We start from the raw sequence: 21,263 nt of genomic DNA on the forward strand, positions 1-21,263 counted from the left end.
CGGGCGACGAAGGTGACCGCACGCTCCCTGGGTCAAGTGATGTCCACAAATGTGGTCCAGGAGCGTCACCTTTGGCTGAACCTGGCTGATATGCGGGACACCGAGCGGACCCGGTTCCTCGATGCCCCCATATCCCAGGCCGGCCTCTTCGGCGGGGCGGTTGAGGACTTTGCCCAACAGTTCTCAATCGCCCAGAAGCAGACTGAGGCTATCAAACACGTACTGCCCCGGCGGCCAGCTGCTGCTTCCACCCAGCCGCCGGCACAGTCGCCTCAGTCTGCTCCACGCCGAGGACGCCCTCCTAAGGCTCCCGCCCCTCCCACCCGGTCCAAGCAGCAGCCTTCACCCGGGCCGGGTCGCGGAGGAAGCCGTAGTAAGGCGTCCAAGTCCCCTCAGGCCGCCCCGCGCCCCGCTAAACGCCAGGCCAAGCGGCGCTCCTGAGACGGACGGCTCAGGGATGGGAAATTCTTTCGAGGAGATGGTAGCAGGACCACTCCTTCCCCCGGTGGAGGGCCGGGGGAGAATCCTTTGTTCAGCTGCTGGCCCCCGGGTCAGCAGCACCCTAATTTGGTCAAAGAAAGAATTAACACTCCCGTCCCTGAGCCCACAGAGTCCGGTGATGACGGTGCGCGCCACCCACGGGTCCCGCCACTCGCATCCCACTCTGTCGCCAGCCTCCTGGCAGAGCAGACCCCAGTGGAACGTGCGTCCTTCCCTGGTCTCCTCTGTCAGGACGCAGCTGTCAACCGTGCCCCCGCACCGGGACGCCCCACAGCCTCCCTTGTCCGGGCCGGTGACGCTGCATCGCTGCAAGCCCACACCGGGTACGTCTGTACTCCGTATGACCCCGCTGGTGCAGTTTCTGGATGTCTGGCTTCAGCTTCCAGGGCTGTCCCGCTGGGTCGCGCGGACCGTCAGGCGCGGCTACGCGATTCAGTTCGCGCAGGTTCCTCCCTGCTTCCGGGGAGTCCGTTCCACCATGATCGGGGCCAACGCCCCCGTCATGCGAGCGGAGATTGCCACCCTACTGGCGAAGGGTGCGATCGAACCTGTCCCTCCAGCCGAGATGAATTACGGGTTTTACAGCCCGTACTTCATTGTACCCAAAAAGACCGGTGGGCTACGGCCAATCCTGGACCTGCGCGTCTTGAACCGTTACCTTCACCGGTTTCCGTTCAAGATGTTGACAGCGAAACGCCTTTTCGAATGCGTTCGTCCACACGATTGGTTTGCAGCGATCGACCTGAAGGACGCCTACTTCCATGTCTCCATTTTACCTCGACACAGACCGTTCCTACGGTTTGCTTTCGAGGGGCGGGCATATCAGTACGCAGTTCTACCATTCGGGCTATCTCTGTCCCCTCGCGTCTTTACGAAGATTGCCGAGGCAGCCCTTGCGCCCCTTCGGCAGCACGGGGTTCGCATCCTGAATTACCTCGACGACTGGCTCATACTGGGTCACTCTCGAGAGCAGGTTTGCGGACACAGAGATCTGGTGCTCCATCACCTAGCCCGTCTGGGCCTTCGGGTCAACTGGGAGAAGAGCAAACTTTGCCCCGCGCAGAGGATCTCTTTTCTCGGTATGGATATCGACTCGGTCGCCATGTGCGCGCAGCTTTTGAGCGCGCGCGCGCAGTCTCTGCTGACTTCCCTTCGACAAATCGAGGGCAAGAGTGCGGTTCCACTGAAACTATTTCAGAGGCTCCTGGGGCATATGGCATCTGCAGCCGCGGTAACGCCGCTCGGATTGCTTCATATGAGACCGCTTCAGCACTGGCTACGCGATCGAGTCCCGAGATGGGCATGGCGGTCTGGCACGCTCCGGGTACAAGTGACTCGGGCCTGCTAACAGACACTCACCCCGTGGTCGAACCTCAGTTTTCTACGGACCGGAGTGTCCTTAGAACGAGCTTCCAGGCATGTTGTTGTGACAACAGATGCATCATCCACGGGCTGGGGTGCCATGTGCAATGGACAAGCAGCCGCGGGCTCCTGGACAGGACCCCAGCGCCTTCTGCATGTCAATTGCCTCGAGTTACTGGCAGTACGGTTCGCCCTGCACCGCTTCCGAGCGTTGCTGAGGGGTCAACATGTACTAGTCAGGACAGACAACACGGCCGTAGTAGCGTACATCAACCACCAGGGCGGTCTACGCTCCCACCGTATGTCTCAACTCGCCCGCCATCTCGTTTTGTGGAGTCAGAAGCATCTGAGGTCCCTTCGTGCTGTCCACATCCCGGGAGACCTGAACTGTGCAGCCGACGAGCTCTCACGGATTCAGCCTCTCCCCGGAGAGTGGAGACTCCACCCCCAGACGGTCCAGCTGATATGGGAACGGTTCGGCGACGCACAGGTAGATCTGTTTGCCTCCCAGGACTCTTCCCATTGCTCCCTGTATTATTCCCTGACCGAGGGCACCCTCGGCACGGATGCACTGGTGCACAGCTGGCCGTCAGGGCTACGCAAGTATGCGTTTCCCCCAGTGAGCCTTCTTGCACGGGTACTGTGCAAGATCAGGGAGGACAAGGAGCAGGTCATGTTGGTCGCCCCGTATTGGCACGGCCAGACCTGGTTTCCAGAACTTTTACTCCTTGCGACAGCCCCTCCCTGGCCTATTCCTCTGAGACCGGACCTCCTCACTCAGAGACGGGGCACCTTTTGGCACCCGCGTCCAGCGCTCTGGAAGCTCCACGTGTGGCTTCTGGACGGGACGCGGCAGGTTTGAGTAGCCTTCCACCTGCGGTGGTCGCTACCATCACTTCCGCTAGAGCTGAGTCTACGCGACGCCTCTATGCGTTGAAGTGGAACCTCTTCGTCACATGGTGCTCTTCCCGCCAAGAAGACCCCTGGAAATGCCCGATCGGGTCCGTGCTATCGTTTCTCCAGGAAGGGGTGGAGCGAAGGCTGTCTCCTTCCACCCTTAAAGTATATGTGGCCGCAATATCTGCCTACCACGATCTCCTGGGGGACAAAAAGGTAAGTCAGCACGACCTGATCATCAGGTTCCTGAGGGGGGCGAGGAGACTGAATCCTCCTCGCTCTCCTCTCATTCCCTCTTGGGACCTCTCATTAGTCTTAAGTGCTCTGCAGAGGCCTCCCTTTGAGCCTTTGCGGTCGGCTGAGATTAAGTTCTTGTCTATGAAGACGGCTCTGCTGACCGCATTGGCCTCGCTTAAGAGGGTCGGGGACCTGCAAGCATTTTCGGTTGACGAAGCGTGCCTTGAGTTCGGGCCGGCTAACTCTCACGTGATCCTGAGACCCCGGCCCGGATATGTGCCCAAGGTTCCTACCACTCCGTTCCGAGATCAGGTGGTGAACCTGCAAGCGCTGCCTTTGGAGGAGGCAGACCCAGCCTTGGCATTGCTCTGTCCAGTACGCGCTCTCCGCGCCTACGTAGACATGACGCAGTGTTTCAGGACCTCAGACCAGCTCTTTGTCTGTTATGGTGGAGAGCGGAAGGGAAGTGCTCTCTCAAAGTAGAGGTTGTCTCACTGGATAGTGGACACCATTGTTTTGGCGTACCAGCAGCAAGGCCGACCATGTCCCCTTGGTGTGAGGGCACACTCCACCCGGAGTGTGGCCTCCTCTTGGGCTCTAGCGCATGGCGCCTCGCTAACAGACATCTGCAGAGCTGCAGGCTGGGCGACACCCAACACATTCGCCAGATTCTACAATCTCCGAGTGGAGCCAGTGTCCGACTATGTACTCGCCCCTACGGGTGGCCGGTAATGGGCCAGGCTCAGGTGTCTTCGCTTACTCGCCATTCCACTCCCAGGACTGGATACGTGCGATATTTTCCTCAGGTGAGCTCCCCGAGAGCCCTGAGCTCCTCCAGCACTGCTTACGCCGACATCAGTTCAGTCTGCCCTTTCGAACCCAGACCCTCATGTCCGGCCAGGTGCTCCTTGTGCATGGTTCCCCTCCGGCGACCCCCACACGAGTATTTCCACCGTAAGCCTCCTCAGCGAGCAGGTGTCTTTCCCTTGGCAAGTCCCTGCCACCCCTAGGGTTAAAAATCCACCTTCGGCTGGTACCCTAGTGATCTTCCATATGCAGCCCTCTGCGGGTCATATGTGTATTCTCTAAGCCCTCCCTTCGGTAGGCATCTTGGCATTCCCTCACTGGTATATGCTTCCCAGTGTACCTTGGTATTCCTGTGATAAGTGGGAGTCCTTCGTCCGTACTAGTCTTACGACAGGGTACTCACACTTACGCAGGGCACTGGATGACAGCTGAGTGGCGTTGTTGTATTGGAACCCCCATTCGTTAGTCACTAACGTACGTCGTAGTGACTGAACGAAAGGGAACGTCTCGGTTACGTATGTAACCCTCGTTCCCTGAGGAGGGAACGGAGACGTACGTTTCCTCTGCCACGTCAGCTGTGCTGCCTGGAACGCGGAGTTCAGTCTTGGCTCCTGCAGCAGTAACATAATGCGATGTTGCTAGCGTACTTCCTTATATACCCACGAGGTGGGGCGGAGTTACGCATGGAAATTCCGCATGCCCATGGCATTGGCACTGCCATTGGGCGCTGTTGAATACTCGAAGATAATTGGCTTCTAAGCGAAACCCCCATTCGTTAGTCACTAACGTACGTCTCCGTTCCCTCCTCAGGGAATGAGGGTTACATACGTAACCGAGAAGTTTTCCGTTCTATGGCACCTTTAACCACAGCCAAAAGTATCAATTACTCGAGTGAGTTTTATTAAGACTTTTGAACATCAAGAGGATGTTATTAACAAATGGATTGTTAAAGGAATAGTTCAGCCAAAAATGAAAGATCTGTCATCGTTTACTCACCCTCATGTTGTTCCAAACACATATAAGCCTTTTTTTAAGTCGAGTATAAAAGAAGTAGCCTGACATCGTCATACTCTTATTCTAGTCAGAATATGAGTCTGATACAAGCGGCAACCTCCCGCAGTTTCTCTTGAAGCCAATACGGAAGTGACTTAAACTGCAATTCATCGACATGCTCCAGAAGGGAGCAACTTTATGTCCAACTTTACAGCAGAAAAAAAACATGTTTACAGCCTGGTACAAAAAAGTCTATACGGCTAATTTTGCCCTTCATGACAACTGTGAGGGGGGTGAATTTTTTTATAACTCATTCGTTTACATTATATAAAGCCTTACAGTTCTGCATAATTAAGAGCATGGCCACTTTGAGTGACAGGTGGATAGCCATTTATCTGCTGTCCCGCCTCTCTGACCATTTTCTATTAGCCGGGGAGTGATGCGCGATGACACGCTGCCAAGATGGCAATGGCCATGTTGCAATTTCCGCAAAAGTTTTAAAAATTTTTTTTGCTTATTTTGCATAGAAAGCTATCATATGTTCGCTTCTAAATTTAAGGTTTGTAAGATTTTGTTTTATGTTTTTGAAAGAAGCCTCACCATGGCTGTTTTATTTGATCAAAAACAATATTAAAAACAGTAATATTGAACTTCCGGCATGGCGCAGACGCGTTTAGCAGCATAAGTTAGAGGCTCCCAGATGGTCATATTCCCCAGAAATAAATACTGGTTATCCAGGTAGGAATCGTTGTCATTTATAGTATGAGAAGGGGAAACAGGAGAATGAAAAAAGGAAGATCGCAACAAAACCCGAAGATAGACGACAAATCCTCGATTGAAAGTGGAAATACTGACGAAGGTGCTAGCAAGCAAGCGGACCACGAGACTATGGAAGCTATCCAAGCTAACATTATTGCCGAGATAAAGGCGGTTCGTTTAGACTTGAAAAAAGAATTTACCGAGATAATGGGGCCACTAAAGAAGGAACTGGTGGACTTCAGGGAAGATGTTAGCCAAAAGCTAAACACTATCGTTACTGATTTAAAGGAAATAACCGACAGAGTTGAGGAGACGGAGCAGAGAGTGGCTGACTTGGAGGAGCGGGGTGCAGAAAACAGTGAGTTGCTTTCCCACACTTTAGAGCTCCAAGACAAATTACAAGCCCAGCTGACGGACTTGGAGTCGCGCTCGCGTAGAAACAACATACGCATCCATGGGGTCCCAGAGGGGGCAGAGGGAGACAACGTACAGGAGTTCTTAGAGACATTCATTAAAGCGGAGCTGTCTCTCCCCGATGTCAACCTCGCCATACAACGCTGTCACCGGTCCCTTGGAGTCAAACCGCCACAAGGTGCTAACCCGAGGTCAATAGTGGTCTACTTTCTGGAGTATAAAACAAAAGAACTGGTGCTCCGCACCGCCTGGAAAAAGAATAACATTCAATATGACGGGAGAAAAGTGTTTTTCGAGCAAGACTACCCAACCGAAATAGTCATGAAAAGAAAGGCTTACTCAACCATCAGAAAGACGCTTAAAGAACAGGGTCTCCGTTTTCAGACTCTTCACCCAGCAAAACTCAGAGTGTTTCTTGAAACTGGTGCAGTTATATACAACAGCGCATCAGAGGCGATGGATGACCTGAAGAAAAGAGGATTGATGCCGAACAGTGAAGCCGGGGCTCCGGCGGACGACCGTGCTACAATCGCTGCGAGACGGAAACAACCTTCCTGGGAAACGGCAGGTGTTACATCACGTCGTCACCGGGATACACGCATGAAACACATCCAAGAGAAACTAAAGAGATTTCGACGCAACGAAGGCGCTATGAGTGACTGAGTATCTTTTGAAAAGCCGAAGTATGACCTACCATATTTCTACATCGGACCGTATTTCCAGGAGGTAATAAGAGACTAGGCGAATTTTCCTATTCACGTAAGCTTGAGAAATTGAACTGACCACATCTGGGAATTTATGTCTGTTTTCTTTTTTGTTTATATGTGGACTGTTCTGATTCCATGTAGTCAGAGATTTAGGTCCACACTTAGAGGGGCCCCTTCCAGATGTAGGGCTTCCCCTCTTGTTTTGGAAGTAGAATTCACACTTCAGAGATGGAAGTCACTAACGTTAAGCGTTTGTATTTATGTGTTAAGTTTCATTTCGTTTCACAGACAGAAGTTTATTTGTTCAGACCTTACAGGGATGCTTAAAGTCTTAGTAAACTTTTTTTTTACTCGCTACTGACTGAGATGCCTCATCAAAAATACAGAATAATCACCCTTAATGTAAACGGATTACATAATCCTATAAAAAGAAGTAAAGTAATCGCCAAGATGAAAAGGGAAAAACAAGACATAATATTCTGGCAAGAAACACATCTCTCAGATATAGAACATGAAAAGTTGCGGAAAAGGGGTTTCAAAAACTTATATTACTCTTCCTTCGAAAGAGGAAATGCGAGGGGGGTAGCTATACTAATTTCAAATAAGGTAAACTTCCAGTTCTCCTCACAAATTATTGACAAAGAAGGTCGGTACTTACTGGTCAAAGGTTTTATCGACCACAAAGAAGTTACATTGATGAATGTCTATAGACCACCAGGACATGATAAACAGCTAATCAAGAAAGTTTTTAATATGATCTCTATGGAAACCTCAGGTGTGTTGATATGTGGGGGGGACTGGAATATCCAGCTAAAGCCAACCTTGGACTCCTCAAACAGGAAAAAATATATAAGACCTGAAGCTTTGCATGTTAAAAAACTGCTTAAAGAAATAGGAATGATAGACATATGGAGGGAACTTCACCCATATGATAAACATTTTACTTTTTTCTCCCACCCTCACTCTACGTACTCAAGAATTGACTATTTTTTTATGCTAAATTTAGATAGACATAGGATTATAAACTGTGACATAGGGGTAAGAGACATATCCGACCATGCAGGGGTGTACTTAACATTGCATTTAGACAACAAGCCCAAAGAGACTTTGTGGAGACTTAATACAAGCCTCCTGAATGACCCTCAATGCCAAAAGTATATAAAGACAGAATTTAAAGAGTATATGACCCATAATGATAATGGAGCAGTTTCTTCTAGTACATTATGGGATGCTGCAAAAGCTGTTATTAGAGGTAAACTCATGATGTGGTCTGCCCAGAAAAAAAAGGAAAATGAGAAACAAATTAAGGACCTGGCTGAAAAGTTAAAATCACTGGAGAGTAAACATATGGAGTATAAGGATGCTAATATTCTAAATGACGTAATGGAGACTAAACGAAAATTAAACGACCTATATGAAAACCAAGTAGAGAGGAGAGCTAAATTAATTAAACAAAATTTCTATGAAAATGGCCCTAAGTCTAAGAAAATACTTGCATGGAGAATAAGGAAACAACAGGCCGAGAGATTCATACATAAAGTGAAGGACCCCAGGACCGATGAGATGTATCATAATTTGGAAAACATACAAAACGCCTTTGAAGCGTACTACACAAAATTATATGCACAACCTCGGACAACTGAGCCAGCTGTCATATTATCCTTTCTAGCATCTTTGGATTTACCATCTATAGGCACAACGCAAAACAAAATAATAACCCAGGAGATAACAGATGATGAAATTAATAAGGCAATATCAAGATTGAAAGCAAATAAAATGCCAGGTGCAGATGGGTATCCATCAGAATGGTATAAAACCTTCAGGGAAACAATAATACCAATGCTCAAGGATTGTTTTAACTATGTTTTGGAAGGTGGCGAGACCCCGCCTTCATGGAGACAAGCAGTAATCTCAGTGATTCCTAAAATGGGTAAAAACAAAACAGATTGCAGCTCTTATAGACCTATTTCAGTTTTAAACATAGATTATAGATTATATGCATCAATATTAGCGAAACGACTGGAAAACATAATCCCAGATCTGATAGACACAGACCAGACTGGCTTTGTAAAAAACAGGCAAACCCAGGACAATGTGAGACGGGCTCTCCACCTCATTAACCATATGAGAAACAATAACATGGAATCTGTAGTGATAAGTCTTGATGCCGAAAAGGCATTCGACTCCGTCCGATGGGAATATTTATATTTGGTCCTTAGGCGCTTTGGATTTAATGAACAGGTAATAAGATGTTTGAACTCACTATACTCCTCTCCTACGGCTAGAATTAAAATAAATGGGGACTTATCCAAAACAATATTTCTTGAAAGGGGATGTCGACAGGGATGCCCCCTGAGTCCTACTCTTTTTGCCCTCTTCATAGAGCCTTTGGTGCAGGCAATCAGAGAAGACAAGGATATAATGGGGGTATTAATAGGAGACACACAATATAAAATATGTGCGTATGCGGACGACATACTCGTGACACTTACCAGACCCAATGCAAGTTTACCCAAATTATTATCTCTTCTTAAAGAATTTGGTTCATATTCTGGCTATAAATTAAATCTGCATAAAACTCAAACGCTTACTTTCAATTACGAACCACAAGAAAACATTTATAAAATTTGTCAATTTAAATGGAAAGGTAATACAATAAAATATTTAGGGGTACACATACCTAAGGAGATCTCTGCCATTTATGAACACAATTACATTCCTATAACAGTTGATATTAAAGCAGACTTAAACCGTTGGTCATTAATACCAATGGACATGTACAACCGGATCGACGCTATAAAGATGAATATATTACCCAGGTTGCTTTTTCTCTTTCAATCGTTGCCTGTTGAAGTGCCTCCCAAACAATTCAGTGAATGGAATAGAATTATCTCATCTTTTATTTGGGGAAAACAAAAACCAAGGATTAGATTTCAAACATTACAACTCCCCAAGGTCAAAGGTGGTATGGCACTACCGTGCTTGGAAGATTATTATAGAGCAGCACAGTTACGTTCTCTGGTTTGCTGGTGTGACCCTGAATGTGATGCAAAATGGAAGGTACTAGAGCAAAGTCAAATAAACATACCTCTCCAATCTATACTGGGTGAAAAAACTCTTCTGAAGAAACATTTGAACAAATTAACTAATTGGATGGCAGTCCCTTTTAACATCTGGCACAAACTACTTAAAAACAAAGATTTTGAAAGAAATGTACGAATATTACGCTGGGTGAAATATGATACAGATTTTACACCAGCTGGTCTGGATGGTAGATTTAAGAATTGGACAAATTCAGGTATCACCTCATACTGTATAATATCCTCCACTGACGGTCTGGATACCTTTAAAAAACTTATAGACACATTCAATTTAGGAAAGGAAGATTTCTTCAGATACCTTCAACTGAGACACCACTTTGATAAACATATTAAAAGTATTGGAGAGAGGGGAGCGGACCTGATTGGTATATTCATCGATGCTTATAAACGTAATACCAACAGAAAACTGATTTCCAGGTTATATTCATGTTTACAGTCGGACAGAGGACTTTCAACAATGTATGTAAAAATGAGGTGGGAGAAAGAAGCTAACATAAAGATAAGCGAAGAGGACTGGTTGAATATATGCAGGACGCAATCTACCACCTCCAGCTCAGGTCTGTGGAGGGAATTCATCTGGAAAAACACATTAAGATTTTTTATAACCCCCAATATAAAAAAATCACAGAGTAACAATCCTGATCACGGGCAGTGCTGGAGATTGTGTGGTAACATGTCTGCCGGTCATTTTCATATCTTTTGGGAGTGTCCTATTATTTCTTTGTACTGGGTAGAGGTGGTGAAGGCAATTAGGTCAATAACTGGCTTAGAGCTTGAGTTTAATTTCAGCGTTATATATTTAGGAAATCTACCAACAGGGCTGAGAAAGACAGATAGATATTTGTTACAAATACTTTTAGCAGGTAGTAAGAAAGCAATAACTAGGAAATGGCTAAGTAAAGAGTCCCCGACAATTGCCGAATGGATAGAAATAGTACAGGAAATATATGTTATGGAACATTTGACTTTCTCTCTGAGACATGCCAGGAGGAAATGTGAAGCATATTGGAAAAACTGGATATCTTATCTGAATACAAATTGAGATGTATATGTCTTTTATTTTATCCCTTTTCTATTCATTTTGATTATTATTATTTTTTTTCCTGTTTTGTTTTTCCTGTTTTTACATGATGTTGAACATCTCTGTTAATCTATGACGATTTTGCCTGCTGTTCCTTGGTCTGTCTGTCTGGTTTTCTTTCTTTTTTTTTTTTGTCTGTCTTGTTAAAAATTAAAAAAATAAAGTATAAAAAAAAAAAAAAAACAGTAATATTGTGAAATATTATTACAATTTCAAATAACTGTTTTCTAAACTGAATTTTCAGCATCATTTCTCCAGTTCTTGAGCGTCACATCATTCTAATATGGTGATTTGCTGCTCAATAAACATTTCTTATTATTATCAATGTTGAACAGTTGTGCTGCTTAATATTTAACATTTTACAGTTCCAGTTTTTCAGGATACTTTGATAAATATAACTTTCAAAAGAACTGCATTTATTTGAAATAGAAATCTTTTGTATCATTATAAATGTCTTAACTGTCAGTTTTGATCAATTTAATGCATCCCTACTGAACAAAGCATTATTTAAAAATAAAAATCTTACTGGCCTCAAAGTTTTTAACATAGTGTATGATGATTCACTATAGTCATTTAAACTAGAAACTAGAAACTTTTAGACTAGAATTTTGAAAAAATATAATAATTTTAATGTATATATTCAGTGAACACATAAATGTATTACACAGCATATATGTGCAATTATTGAAATTTGGGCTCCCTCTTCATCTGAACATCTTATGGATATTTTCCTTTGGCTGCTCACTGGGAGCTTAATGCATGACAAAAGCACTATACAACTAAAAAGTGACTCGAGAAGGCTATTATGTAGTGCGCAAGTCATTAAGGCTATGTTTATGGTGCTGCTTTGTCATTTTTGGCCCCAGTCTCCATTCTCTTTCATTGTATTGAATGAACATCTCTGCTAAGCTATTCCTTTTGTGTTCCACAGAAGATCAAACACATCAGAGTCAATAAAAATGACTGAACTTGTTTTTGTCTGCACTGTTCTTTTAAGGCATCAGAACAGAAGGAGCCACCTGAGTCAGCCGTATCAGTACTTTGTTATTACAGCTCTAGATGACAGTTTTGTGATAGCTTCCTGACCATTAATAATGGTCCTTTCTTACTTGTTACTTGTTTTGTGATTGTCTCCGTCTGCAGGAATTATTGATGGGTTCAGCACATTTCTAAAGTAAATGTGTGATTTTCAGTGTCTTTTGTGTGAAAGCCCAGGCATTAGTTTCCATTCTCTTTAGTCAGAACTGCCTGAAAACAGCTGAGAATGGAAAAAATGCTTGTGCTGCAAAAAGAGCGTTACATTAGCACCATATGTTGCGTTAGTCATTTATAAATGTGCGCACATGCACACAAACACACATTTTCTAAACACCTGTAAACATACAGAAGAGACCCCCATCAGAGGGACCCCCATAAGAGCCCCAATGACCAATACATTTGGGGTGGGGGGTGTAGACTCAACTGAACAAACACATTTTTACAAGTTTTCAAATGGCCTTTTTATTTCACTATTGGTGCACATCAGTGTTAGTTTAGAATTATTTATATTAGGGTTGGGCATTTTTTTCCGAATGTTGAAGTCGAATATTTGGGCTCATAAAAAAACAGAATATTCGAATATTTGTTTATTTAACCTCTTAACTGTCACCCCCCTTTTTGAGAATACACATGAAAATGCACTATCCAAACTTAAAGGGCTGTAATTCAAGAATGCTTTGGAATATAGACCAAAGTTTGGTCTCGTTTTAAAGACGACGTTCTGCAGATTATTGCTGAAGTGAAAGCAATTCAAAATATGAAAGTATGAAATGGTTATGGAAGTTTAAATTTACTGTAAATGAAAAATACTGTACTAAATATTTTTTATTTCATATAAAATATATATTTTACAAAAAAGCATTTACTCTAAAATTACTATAAAATCAAAGCCATATGTCTAACCAATTTGTGTTCCAAATTTGAAGTTGATATCACAAAAATTGAAGTTCCCATGAGATTTTGTTTAGGGTGCTGTACCAAAAATAGCCACCGGGTGTCATTCAAATTCCATTTATTGTTGTTTTGATGCATTTTCCTGTAAATTTCTGTCCAAATATTACTTCCATCACAAAACAGTCACCAAATATGGACCCTTGAGACTCAGACCTTTCCGACAATATGCGTTTTGTCAAGATTGGAAAAGATTTTGAATATAAAGTAGTTAAAATAATTGTTGTAATATGAAACATGACAGCGCCCACTAGGGGAGGAGCCCACTAGAATAATTTAGAGTAACGTTTCCATGGCAACACAATGTCCGATTTCAAAACGGTTTTCACAGGATGAATTTTGAATTTGTAAGCTTTCAAATGATACCTAATTTGTGATAATTACTTAAATATATGATATGAAAAAAGGCGATCAAAAAAAGAGCACCAGGCGTCCCACCTGTAGGACGGTGACAGTCAAAGGGTTAAATGAAGTTTAACGATCAGTTGATCGCAATGGTTTCATATGTGATGCCAAAACACTGGATAAATGCCTTCAATGTAGTCAAAGCTAATACAGTTTAGATAGACAAAGCACAACAGATTGCACCGTCATTGAACATTTTGGGAGCTTTAAGGACAAATCGTGGGTTTGTGCAACCCAGCAAACAAACCAAAACTCCAGATGGTGGAAAACCACAGTTTGAAGCAAAATGATACATTAGAAAACTGGAATTCACTTTTTCATTTGTGTTGTGGTAAACACTTCTTTGCTTTTTCCCCGAGGTAATGGATCATCAAATCTCTGGGGGTTTTTACAGGTGTCTTCAGTAAACACCCACTTGTTTGTAAGGAAATGCACGTGCAACCAGACTAAGAACAGCTCACGTCAAGTAGGAACACTATTTGTTCCTCAAATCACTTGTGTGTGATTGGTGGTTGTGGTGAAAGTGTGTTATCAATGGTTTTTACCTGCTGACAGCCATTTCCCTTTCAAATCCTCATGGCTGGAAGAAAAAATTCTATTTTACTTACATAATCAGGCGTATACAGTTAATGGCCAATGCCAGTATAAAAATTGCGTATAAAAGTTACAAAAACAAATATTTTATTGAACGTACCTTTCAGTCAGTCACAATAAGACCAAAAACATGCATTAAGAAAGTAAATGGAGTGAATTTTGATTTTATGTTGACTTTAACACCATTTTGGTTTTATTTCTGTCTCTTTTCTTTCGGTCAGGTCTCATTGGTGGACATTTGCTCCCTCAAAGGTTTGGACTTGGCTACAGTAAAGATGTTGCCTTTGTTGAGATCAGGGGCCAGTTGCATAAACTAAGCCATTATGTTAAGACAGTGTCTTAAGATCTAGTATGAGCCACTAGCAGTTTGGCAAGTGGCATTCAGTCTTACTTTTTGTATCAAATTAGGCCAGTCTATGTTTTTATGTAACTGATTAAAAAAAATTATGAACAGTCTTAAAGATTTTTTTTTTATGTCTAACTTGTAAGACTAGTCTTAACGGTTTATGCAACCGGCCCCAGGTCTAACTGTGGACACACAACATATATGGTGTAATCCTGCGTATGAATTGTGCCTGTTTAGAACCAAAATGATGTGTCCCCTGCTTAGAGCTGACAGCAGGTTCAGTCAAACATTGTGCTTCATTACTGTAATGTTTGAAGAGTTTCTTTCTGTTTGTTGTTGATTTGTTTATCGGCTCCAGGAACTGTAATTCTGTGTTTGTCCTGCATATCAATCTCGATGTGTTTGTATACATATGTATGTCTTTCAGAGTAACAAAGATATAATTGCATAATTGTTTCCTGACATAATTGCAGGTTTGATGCTAAGACATGAAGCATACCCGGCACAAGTACATGAACAGAGGCGGTTCTTACTGCACAAGCTGGATTTTAGAATGCAAAAATATTAAGCAGCACAACTGTTTTCAGTGTTGAAAATAATAAGAAATGTTTCTTGAGTAGCAAATCTGCATATTAAAATGATTTCAGAAAGGATCATATGACACTGAAGACTGGAGTAAGGATGCTGAAAATTGAGCTTTGCCGTCACAGGAATAAATTACATTTTAAAATATATTGAAATAGAAAATAGTTATTTTAAATTGTTATAATATTTCACAATTGAACATTCTTGCTGTATTTTTGATCAAATAAATGCAGCGTTGGTGAGCAAAAGAGACTTTCTAAAACATCAAAAAATCTTGCTGACCCCAGTAGTGAACAGTGTTTCTCTGGCCTAACAGTTCTGTTTGTGTACTTATGTCTGTGTGTGTGTGTGTTAGACAAGAAGAAGGAGAAAAGGGCAAAAGGAGCAGAGGAGGTGCGCGGCAGGAGGAATGCCATCAGGCTGAGTAGAGAGTACACTGTGGAGACGGTCGTGGTGGCCGACGCAAACATGGTGCAGTACCACGGTGCTGAGGCTGCCCAACGCTTCCTGCTCACCGTCATGAACATGGTGAGTCACATATTCACATAACATGCTCTAACTCAACAGATGGGTACAAATGCCACATGAATTTTCTCCAAAAAGAAATAGGTTTTTAACAATAGCATATAAACCTTTCAAGACAGACCTGACATGAGTGATGGTGATCCACAAGTGGTTTCAGGATCCAGATTTTACTCTTTTTTTTTTTACACTAATCCTAACCCCAACCTTTATCCATGTTTAGCCTGATATATGAAATAATAGTCAGAAAAATATATTTTTTTAAATGGAAGTTTATTGAACCTTTAGACAAAATCAAAAAGAAAATAAATTAAAAAAGTAGGTTATTGTTATCAAGCTTTTATGGCTCACATAGTATAATATAGTGAGAATATGGTACTTACAGTTGAGGAGCTAAACCATTTTATGCAGAGACCCAAACTGAGCAAAAATATGCAGTTTGGTGCAGTTTCCGATTTATTCTGTATGGTAAGTATAAGGTAAAGTCAGACGGAATTATGATAGTTTGTAATGTAAATCAAAGAGATATTTATAACAGTATAACAGACTACTTGCATAAAATACATATAAATATCAGTTGTCACTCTGTATCTCCCAATAATGTGTCTCAGTGATTAACCCTCTCGAGTCGGCCGTCGCGCCGGCGTGATTGGCTCGCTTTTTTTCTTATCAGTGCCAAAGAGACTCAAATAACTCTGTCGTTTTTTATCATTCAGGCAAGTGTTATACATCATTATAATCTATTAAATTTCTATTATTCTTTGTGTACAGTCCCAATAAAAACAAATTGTTGTGTTTTTTGCAAAATAAGGGAAACAAACATGATTCGCGATCTTCAGCCTCTCTCTCAATGATGTCTAATCTGATTCTCTTCAGAAAATAACCTCTAGCTTAGTGAGAACTTGACACACAAACATGAGACAAATGTCTAAAGAAACGTTGAAATGTCAGGTTTTAAATCATGTAAGTCAAAACGAAAACAAATATTCTGTGTTTATGTAATCTGTGTGAAAAGTGGGAGATATCAGTCAACTCATTACTGCCTCATTACCCGCTAATGCGGCCACGCCCACCGACCGCGCGCTCATTCAGATTCAAATACAGGCGATCCATGCGTCGACGCCCACACACACATCAACTCATGCAAACAACTAGTGCAGCTATGGGTCAGATACATCGCTTTGAGTAATAATCCTGGAATAATTCTCCTCATGGAAAGCTGATTGAGAGTTCATTGTAAGGTAGGCTAAGTTTAAAAGGCTCAGTTAGCATCTGTGAATATTAAATGCAAAAGACTGTTTAAATATAAATCCTGATGCAACATGAAGCAAGACTGTTTAGACAAGATTTATTTGGCCTGTTTTCGTTTTGTACAAATTGTATCTTAATTTTAATCAATGTTTTTAGTTGCTTCTTATTTTATAAGAAGTCAATATAACAGACAATAGCCTTAGCGCGCGGCATTGCACGCGTCTCATAAATGAACTTAAGATGGAAATGATATTTGAGTATTAATTGCCTTTTTTACAGTGAATTTCGTTTTGTATAAATTGTATCTTAATTTTAAAATGCTTAGTTTTATTATCAAAGCTCTGTAGTTTTATTGTGGGGGGCAAAACATACTGTATAATGCAATGCAATACAATGACGATTGAGAGAGGAACAAATGAGCATTCCTCAAATGCCTGATCTATCTTATTTGATACTCACATTTTAACATGATTTTTCTAAAAAAGGATGTTGCTTCAGTCCAATAAGTGTTCATCTTGAAATATTATTAACAATATAAAAGTTATTTAAGTTTACTTTTTAAAAATGATTTAAGATTTTGCAGCAAATCTGTGTATCATGACTTGACGGTCGACATATTTACAAGTACACTAAATGGTCTTTTCCTTTCTAAAAAAAATATAAACTATCATTTAGATGACAGAAGGCATGTGGTATCGTGTACAACTGGTTGTTCAGCTCAAGTTTTAATAATGTTGACAATTTAGAGAATATAGAAATTTGTGTATCAAATATGATACAGAAGGCTTTATAGGGTTAAAACTGCCTAGTCCCAACAATATGACACAGGCTGAATAGGATACCAAAATTTTGATGGTGTCTGGCTCTCATCGGCCAATAAGAAACAGATTGTGGTCATTACAAATGTTTATTCATCCTGCATCTGAACCCATTTTTAATTCAATCTGGGCCGTATTTTCTTTTACTTTGTGTTCATGATTTTTAAAGATGTCGGCATGTCAAGTCAAGTCACCTTCATTTATTTAGCGCTTTTGCAACACAGATTGCTTCAAAGCAGCTTTACAGTGATGATAGGAAATTAATTTCGTTTTTGAAGAAAAGTTTTGATTAATTTCTGTTGTAAAAACTGATTAGTTATTTAATTTGGTGCCATTGAAACAACACCATCCTCAATTAAAACAGAAAACCCCCAATGCGTTCCGGACCCCATCCGCACGGCAACAGCATTTGGTGGCCGGAGAACGCAAACCATGAAATAGGTTTGAATAGTTTTGAAACTATACCGTCATCTTCCCCTCGCAACCCATAAAAAGGTGATTGACAGAACCGGGCTAATATGGTCATACTTCCTGGTTCTAGTAAGAACTCGAGCTTCTGCGTTTTGGACCAGCTGGAGTTTATTTATTAAGCGAGCAGGGAAACCACCCAATAGAGCATTACAATAATAGTCTTGAGGTCATTAACGCATTAACTAACTGTTCAGCATGTTGCATTGAAAGCATGTGCCGTAATTTAGATCTATTTTTAAGATGGAAGAATCCAGTTTTACAGATGCTAGAAACATGGCTTTCAAATGAGAGATTGGTATCAAAGAGCACACCCAGGTTCCTCACTGACGACGAGGACTTGACAGAGCAGCCATCATGTGTTAGACGGTATTCTAGGATACTACGTGCAGAGGTTTTTTGTCCAATAATTAGAAATTCAGTTTTTTCAGAAGTAAGTTTTAAGAAATTACTAGTAATCCAATGATTTATATCAGCTATGCATTCCGTCAATCTTGTGAATTGGTAAGTTTCGTCAGGGCGCGAAGAAATATAGAGCTGAGTATCGTCAGCATAACAATGAAAACTAATGCCATGCTTCCTAATCATATCTCCAAAAGGTATCTCCCATGTCAGGCAATCTGTCCATGTTAGCTTTTGCCTAATTTGGCTTCTATTTAGTGACAGATGAATTTACAACAAAATATGTTGTTTGATTTGATGCACAAACCTCAAACAGCAATATAGGAAGCATTTTGTCAATTACTTTTAGGTCAGAACAGACCCACCAGTTAGGAACCACTGGCTTAAGCAAGAGCATGGCAGCAAATGTATCTACAATTTGCTATGTATTTTGTTTGTTAATAAATGGTTTAGATCAGTGCTATTTTAGTATAATTGAAATACTTTTATAGGAATAGTTTGAATTAGTTTATATTTTTATATTTTGCATTTTTATTTACATTTTTGTTGAGTTTTTAGTAAATTTGTTGCATTTAAAAAAAATCTATATATAGTTTTTATTTCAGTTTTAGTTTGTTATTTTAGAACATCAAGTTAAATTAAATTTATAAGAAGTATACAGTAATAAAGTACTTACAAATCATTAACAAACTATTTATAGTTAATTCATAGCCTCTACATTATTAATATATTAAGAGGCCATATGCAAATAATGAGTTCTTCATCCATTATCACTGTAATTAACACAATTAGATTTTAGCGAGTTTGACAAGGGCCAAATTGTGATGGCTAGATGACTGGGTCAGAGCATCTCTAAAACTGCAGCTCTTGTGGGGTGTTCCCGGTCTGCAGTGGTCAGTATTTATCAAAAGTGGTCCAAGGAAGGAACAGTGGTGAACCGGCGACAGGGTCATGGGCGGCCAAGGCTCATTGATGCACGTGGGGAGCGAAGGCTGGCCCGTGTGGTCCGATCAAACAGACAAGCTACTGTAGCTCAAATTGCTCAAGAAGTTAATGCTGGTTCTTATATAAAGGTGTCAGAATACACAGTGCATCACAGTTTATTGTGTATGGGGCTGCATAGCCACAGACCAGTCAGGGTGCCCATGCTGACCCCTGTCCACCGCCTAAAGTGGCAACAGTGGGCACGTGAGCTTCCGAAATGGACCATGGAGCAATGGAAGAAGGTGGTCTGGTCACCTGGTCAAGTTTTCTTTTACATCACGTGGATGGCCGGGTGCGTGTTTACCAAGACCGTTTACCTGAGGAACACATGGCACCAGGATGCACTATGGGAAGAAGCCAGGCCGGCAGAGGCAGTGTAATGCTTTGGGCAATGTTCTGCTGGGAAACCTTGGATCTTCTTTTGACACGTACTGCCTACCTAAGCATTGTTGCAGACCATGTACACCCTTTCATGGAAACAGTATTCTCTGGTGGCTGTGGCCTCTTTCAGCAGGATCATGCGCTCTGCCACAAAGCAAAAATTGTTCAGGAATGGTTTGAGGAGCATAGCAACAAGTTTGAGGTGTTGGCTTGGCCTCCAAATTCCCCAGATCTCAATCCAATCGGGCATCTGTGGGATGTGCTGAACAAACAAGACCGATCCATGGAGGCCTCACCTCGCAACTTACAGGATTTAAAGGATCTGCTGCTAACATCTGGGTGCCAGATACCACAGTACACCTTCAGGGGTCTAGTGGAGTCCATGCGTCGACGGGCCAGGGCTGTTTTGGCAGCAAAAGGGGGACCAACACAATATAGTCATAATGTAATGCCTGATTGGTGTATATACTTAATACTAATGCAATTAATGTGTAATAAAGGTTAGTTTAAAGCACTTAATGACATTTTCCCAATAAAGTGAGAACTTTTTACAGTTAATACGTTTTTTACAAATTAACTCTTTACATATGAGCTAATTAAAAAAATAATACATTTAGATTGTTTACACTACATATTTTGCGCATTTTGCATGTAACCGAGCATTTGGACACTAGTGTAACTAGTGAAGAGAAATGGGTCATAAAACAGGACAGAGACAGATAACGGTTGGGAGTGAGTGTGTGAGTGTAACATTTGCTCTGCTGACCGCACCTGTGCTGTGTGTGACATTCATGAGTCGGCAGCTCTTGGACACACACACACACACACACACACACACACACACACACACACACACACACACACACACACACACACACACACACACACACACACACACACACACACACACACACACACACACACACACACACACACACACACACACACACACACACACACACACACACACACACACACACACACACACACACACACACACACACCTCTGTTTAATCACATGGGCTCTGTTACAAAAATACTGTGCTGTCTATGTAGGCTGCATTTTGAAGCGTCTTAGATTTAAGGCAACAAATCAGAATTTAAAGTCATCATTCTAATACAGTCTCTTTAGAAATGTAACCAGTAAAATGCTTTTTGCAGTAGAGGTAGGTGTTGCTAAACTTACAATAATATTGTGGCTCTGACCGCACTTGTCACGGCAGGTCAGGCAAAACGAGGAGAAGAAAGGATTTATATGCAGCTATCTTTATTAATAACAAAAACAAAGAAGATATACAAATATCAGAAATCACAGGAGCAAACACATGGCAGGAATAAACAACACAAGATAAAAAAACTGAACAAACTGAGGGCCTTATATACACAGGATATCAACAGAACTAGAGACAGGTGCTTAACATAATGAGTAAAACAAACTAGGATCGGGAACACCGGAACAGAACAGAACCAAACCAAAACTGAAAATAAAGTGTTAGCATATATTAAGCAGACAGACAATTAATACTCTAATGAGTTCTTGTTGAAATGTAGTTGCAGAGTTTCTTATAGTTAGTCAGTGCTTACTATTTGGTTAACCCTACAAAGCCGAACCCTCTACTATAATACAACTCCAAATCAGAAAAAGTTGGGACAGTATGG

General features: G+C 42.1%; 1 protein-coding gene across 1 annotated transcript in view; it reads left to right on the forward strand.

Annotated features, from left to right (window-relative positions):
- The window catches only part of adamts17 (ADAM metallopeptidase with thrombospondin type 1 motif, 17), a gene marked incomplete at its 5' end in the record, with an annotated part of 117,412 nt that overhangs the window by 21,748 nt on the left and 74,401 nt on the right, over positions 1 to 21,263 (forward strand). Inside the window, one exon of the mRNA XM_079803901.1 lies at positions 15,134 to 15,306. Coding sequence (XP_079660027.1) covers positions 15,134 to 15,306 — 173 coding nt within the window. The remainder of the gene's footprint in view (positions 1 to 15,133; positions 15,307 to 21,263) is intronic.

Source organism: Gobio gobio (genome assembly GCF_949357685.1).
Source record: "Gobio gobio genome assembly, chromosome: 2".
NCBI lineage: Eukaryota > Metazoa > Chordata > Actinopteri > Cypriniformes > Gobionidae > Gobio > Gobio gobio.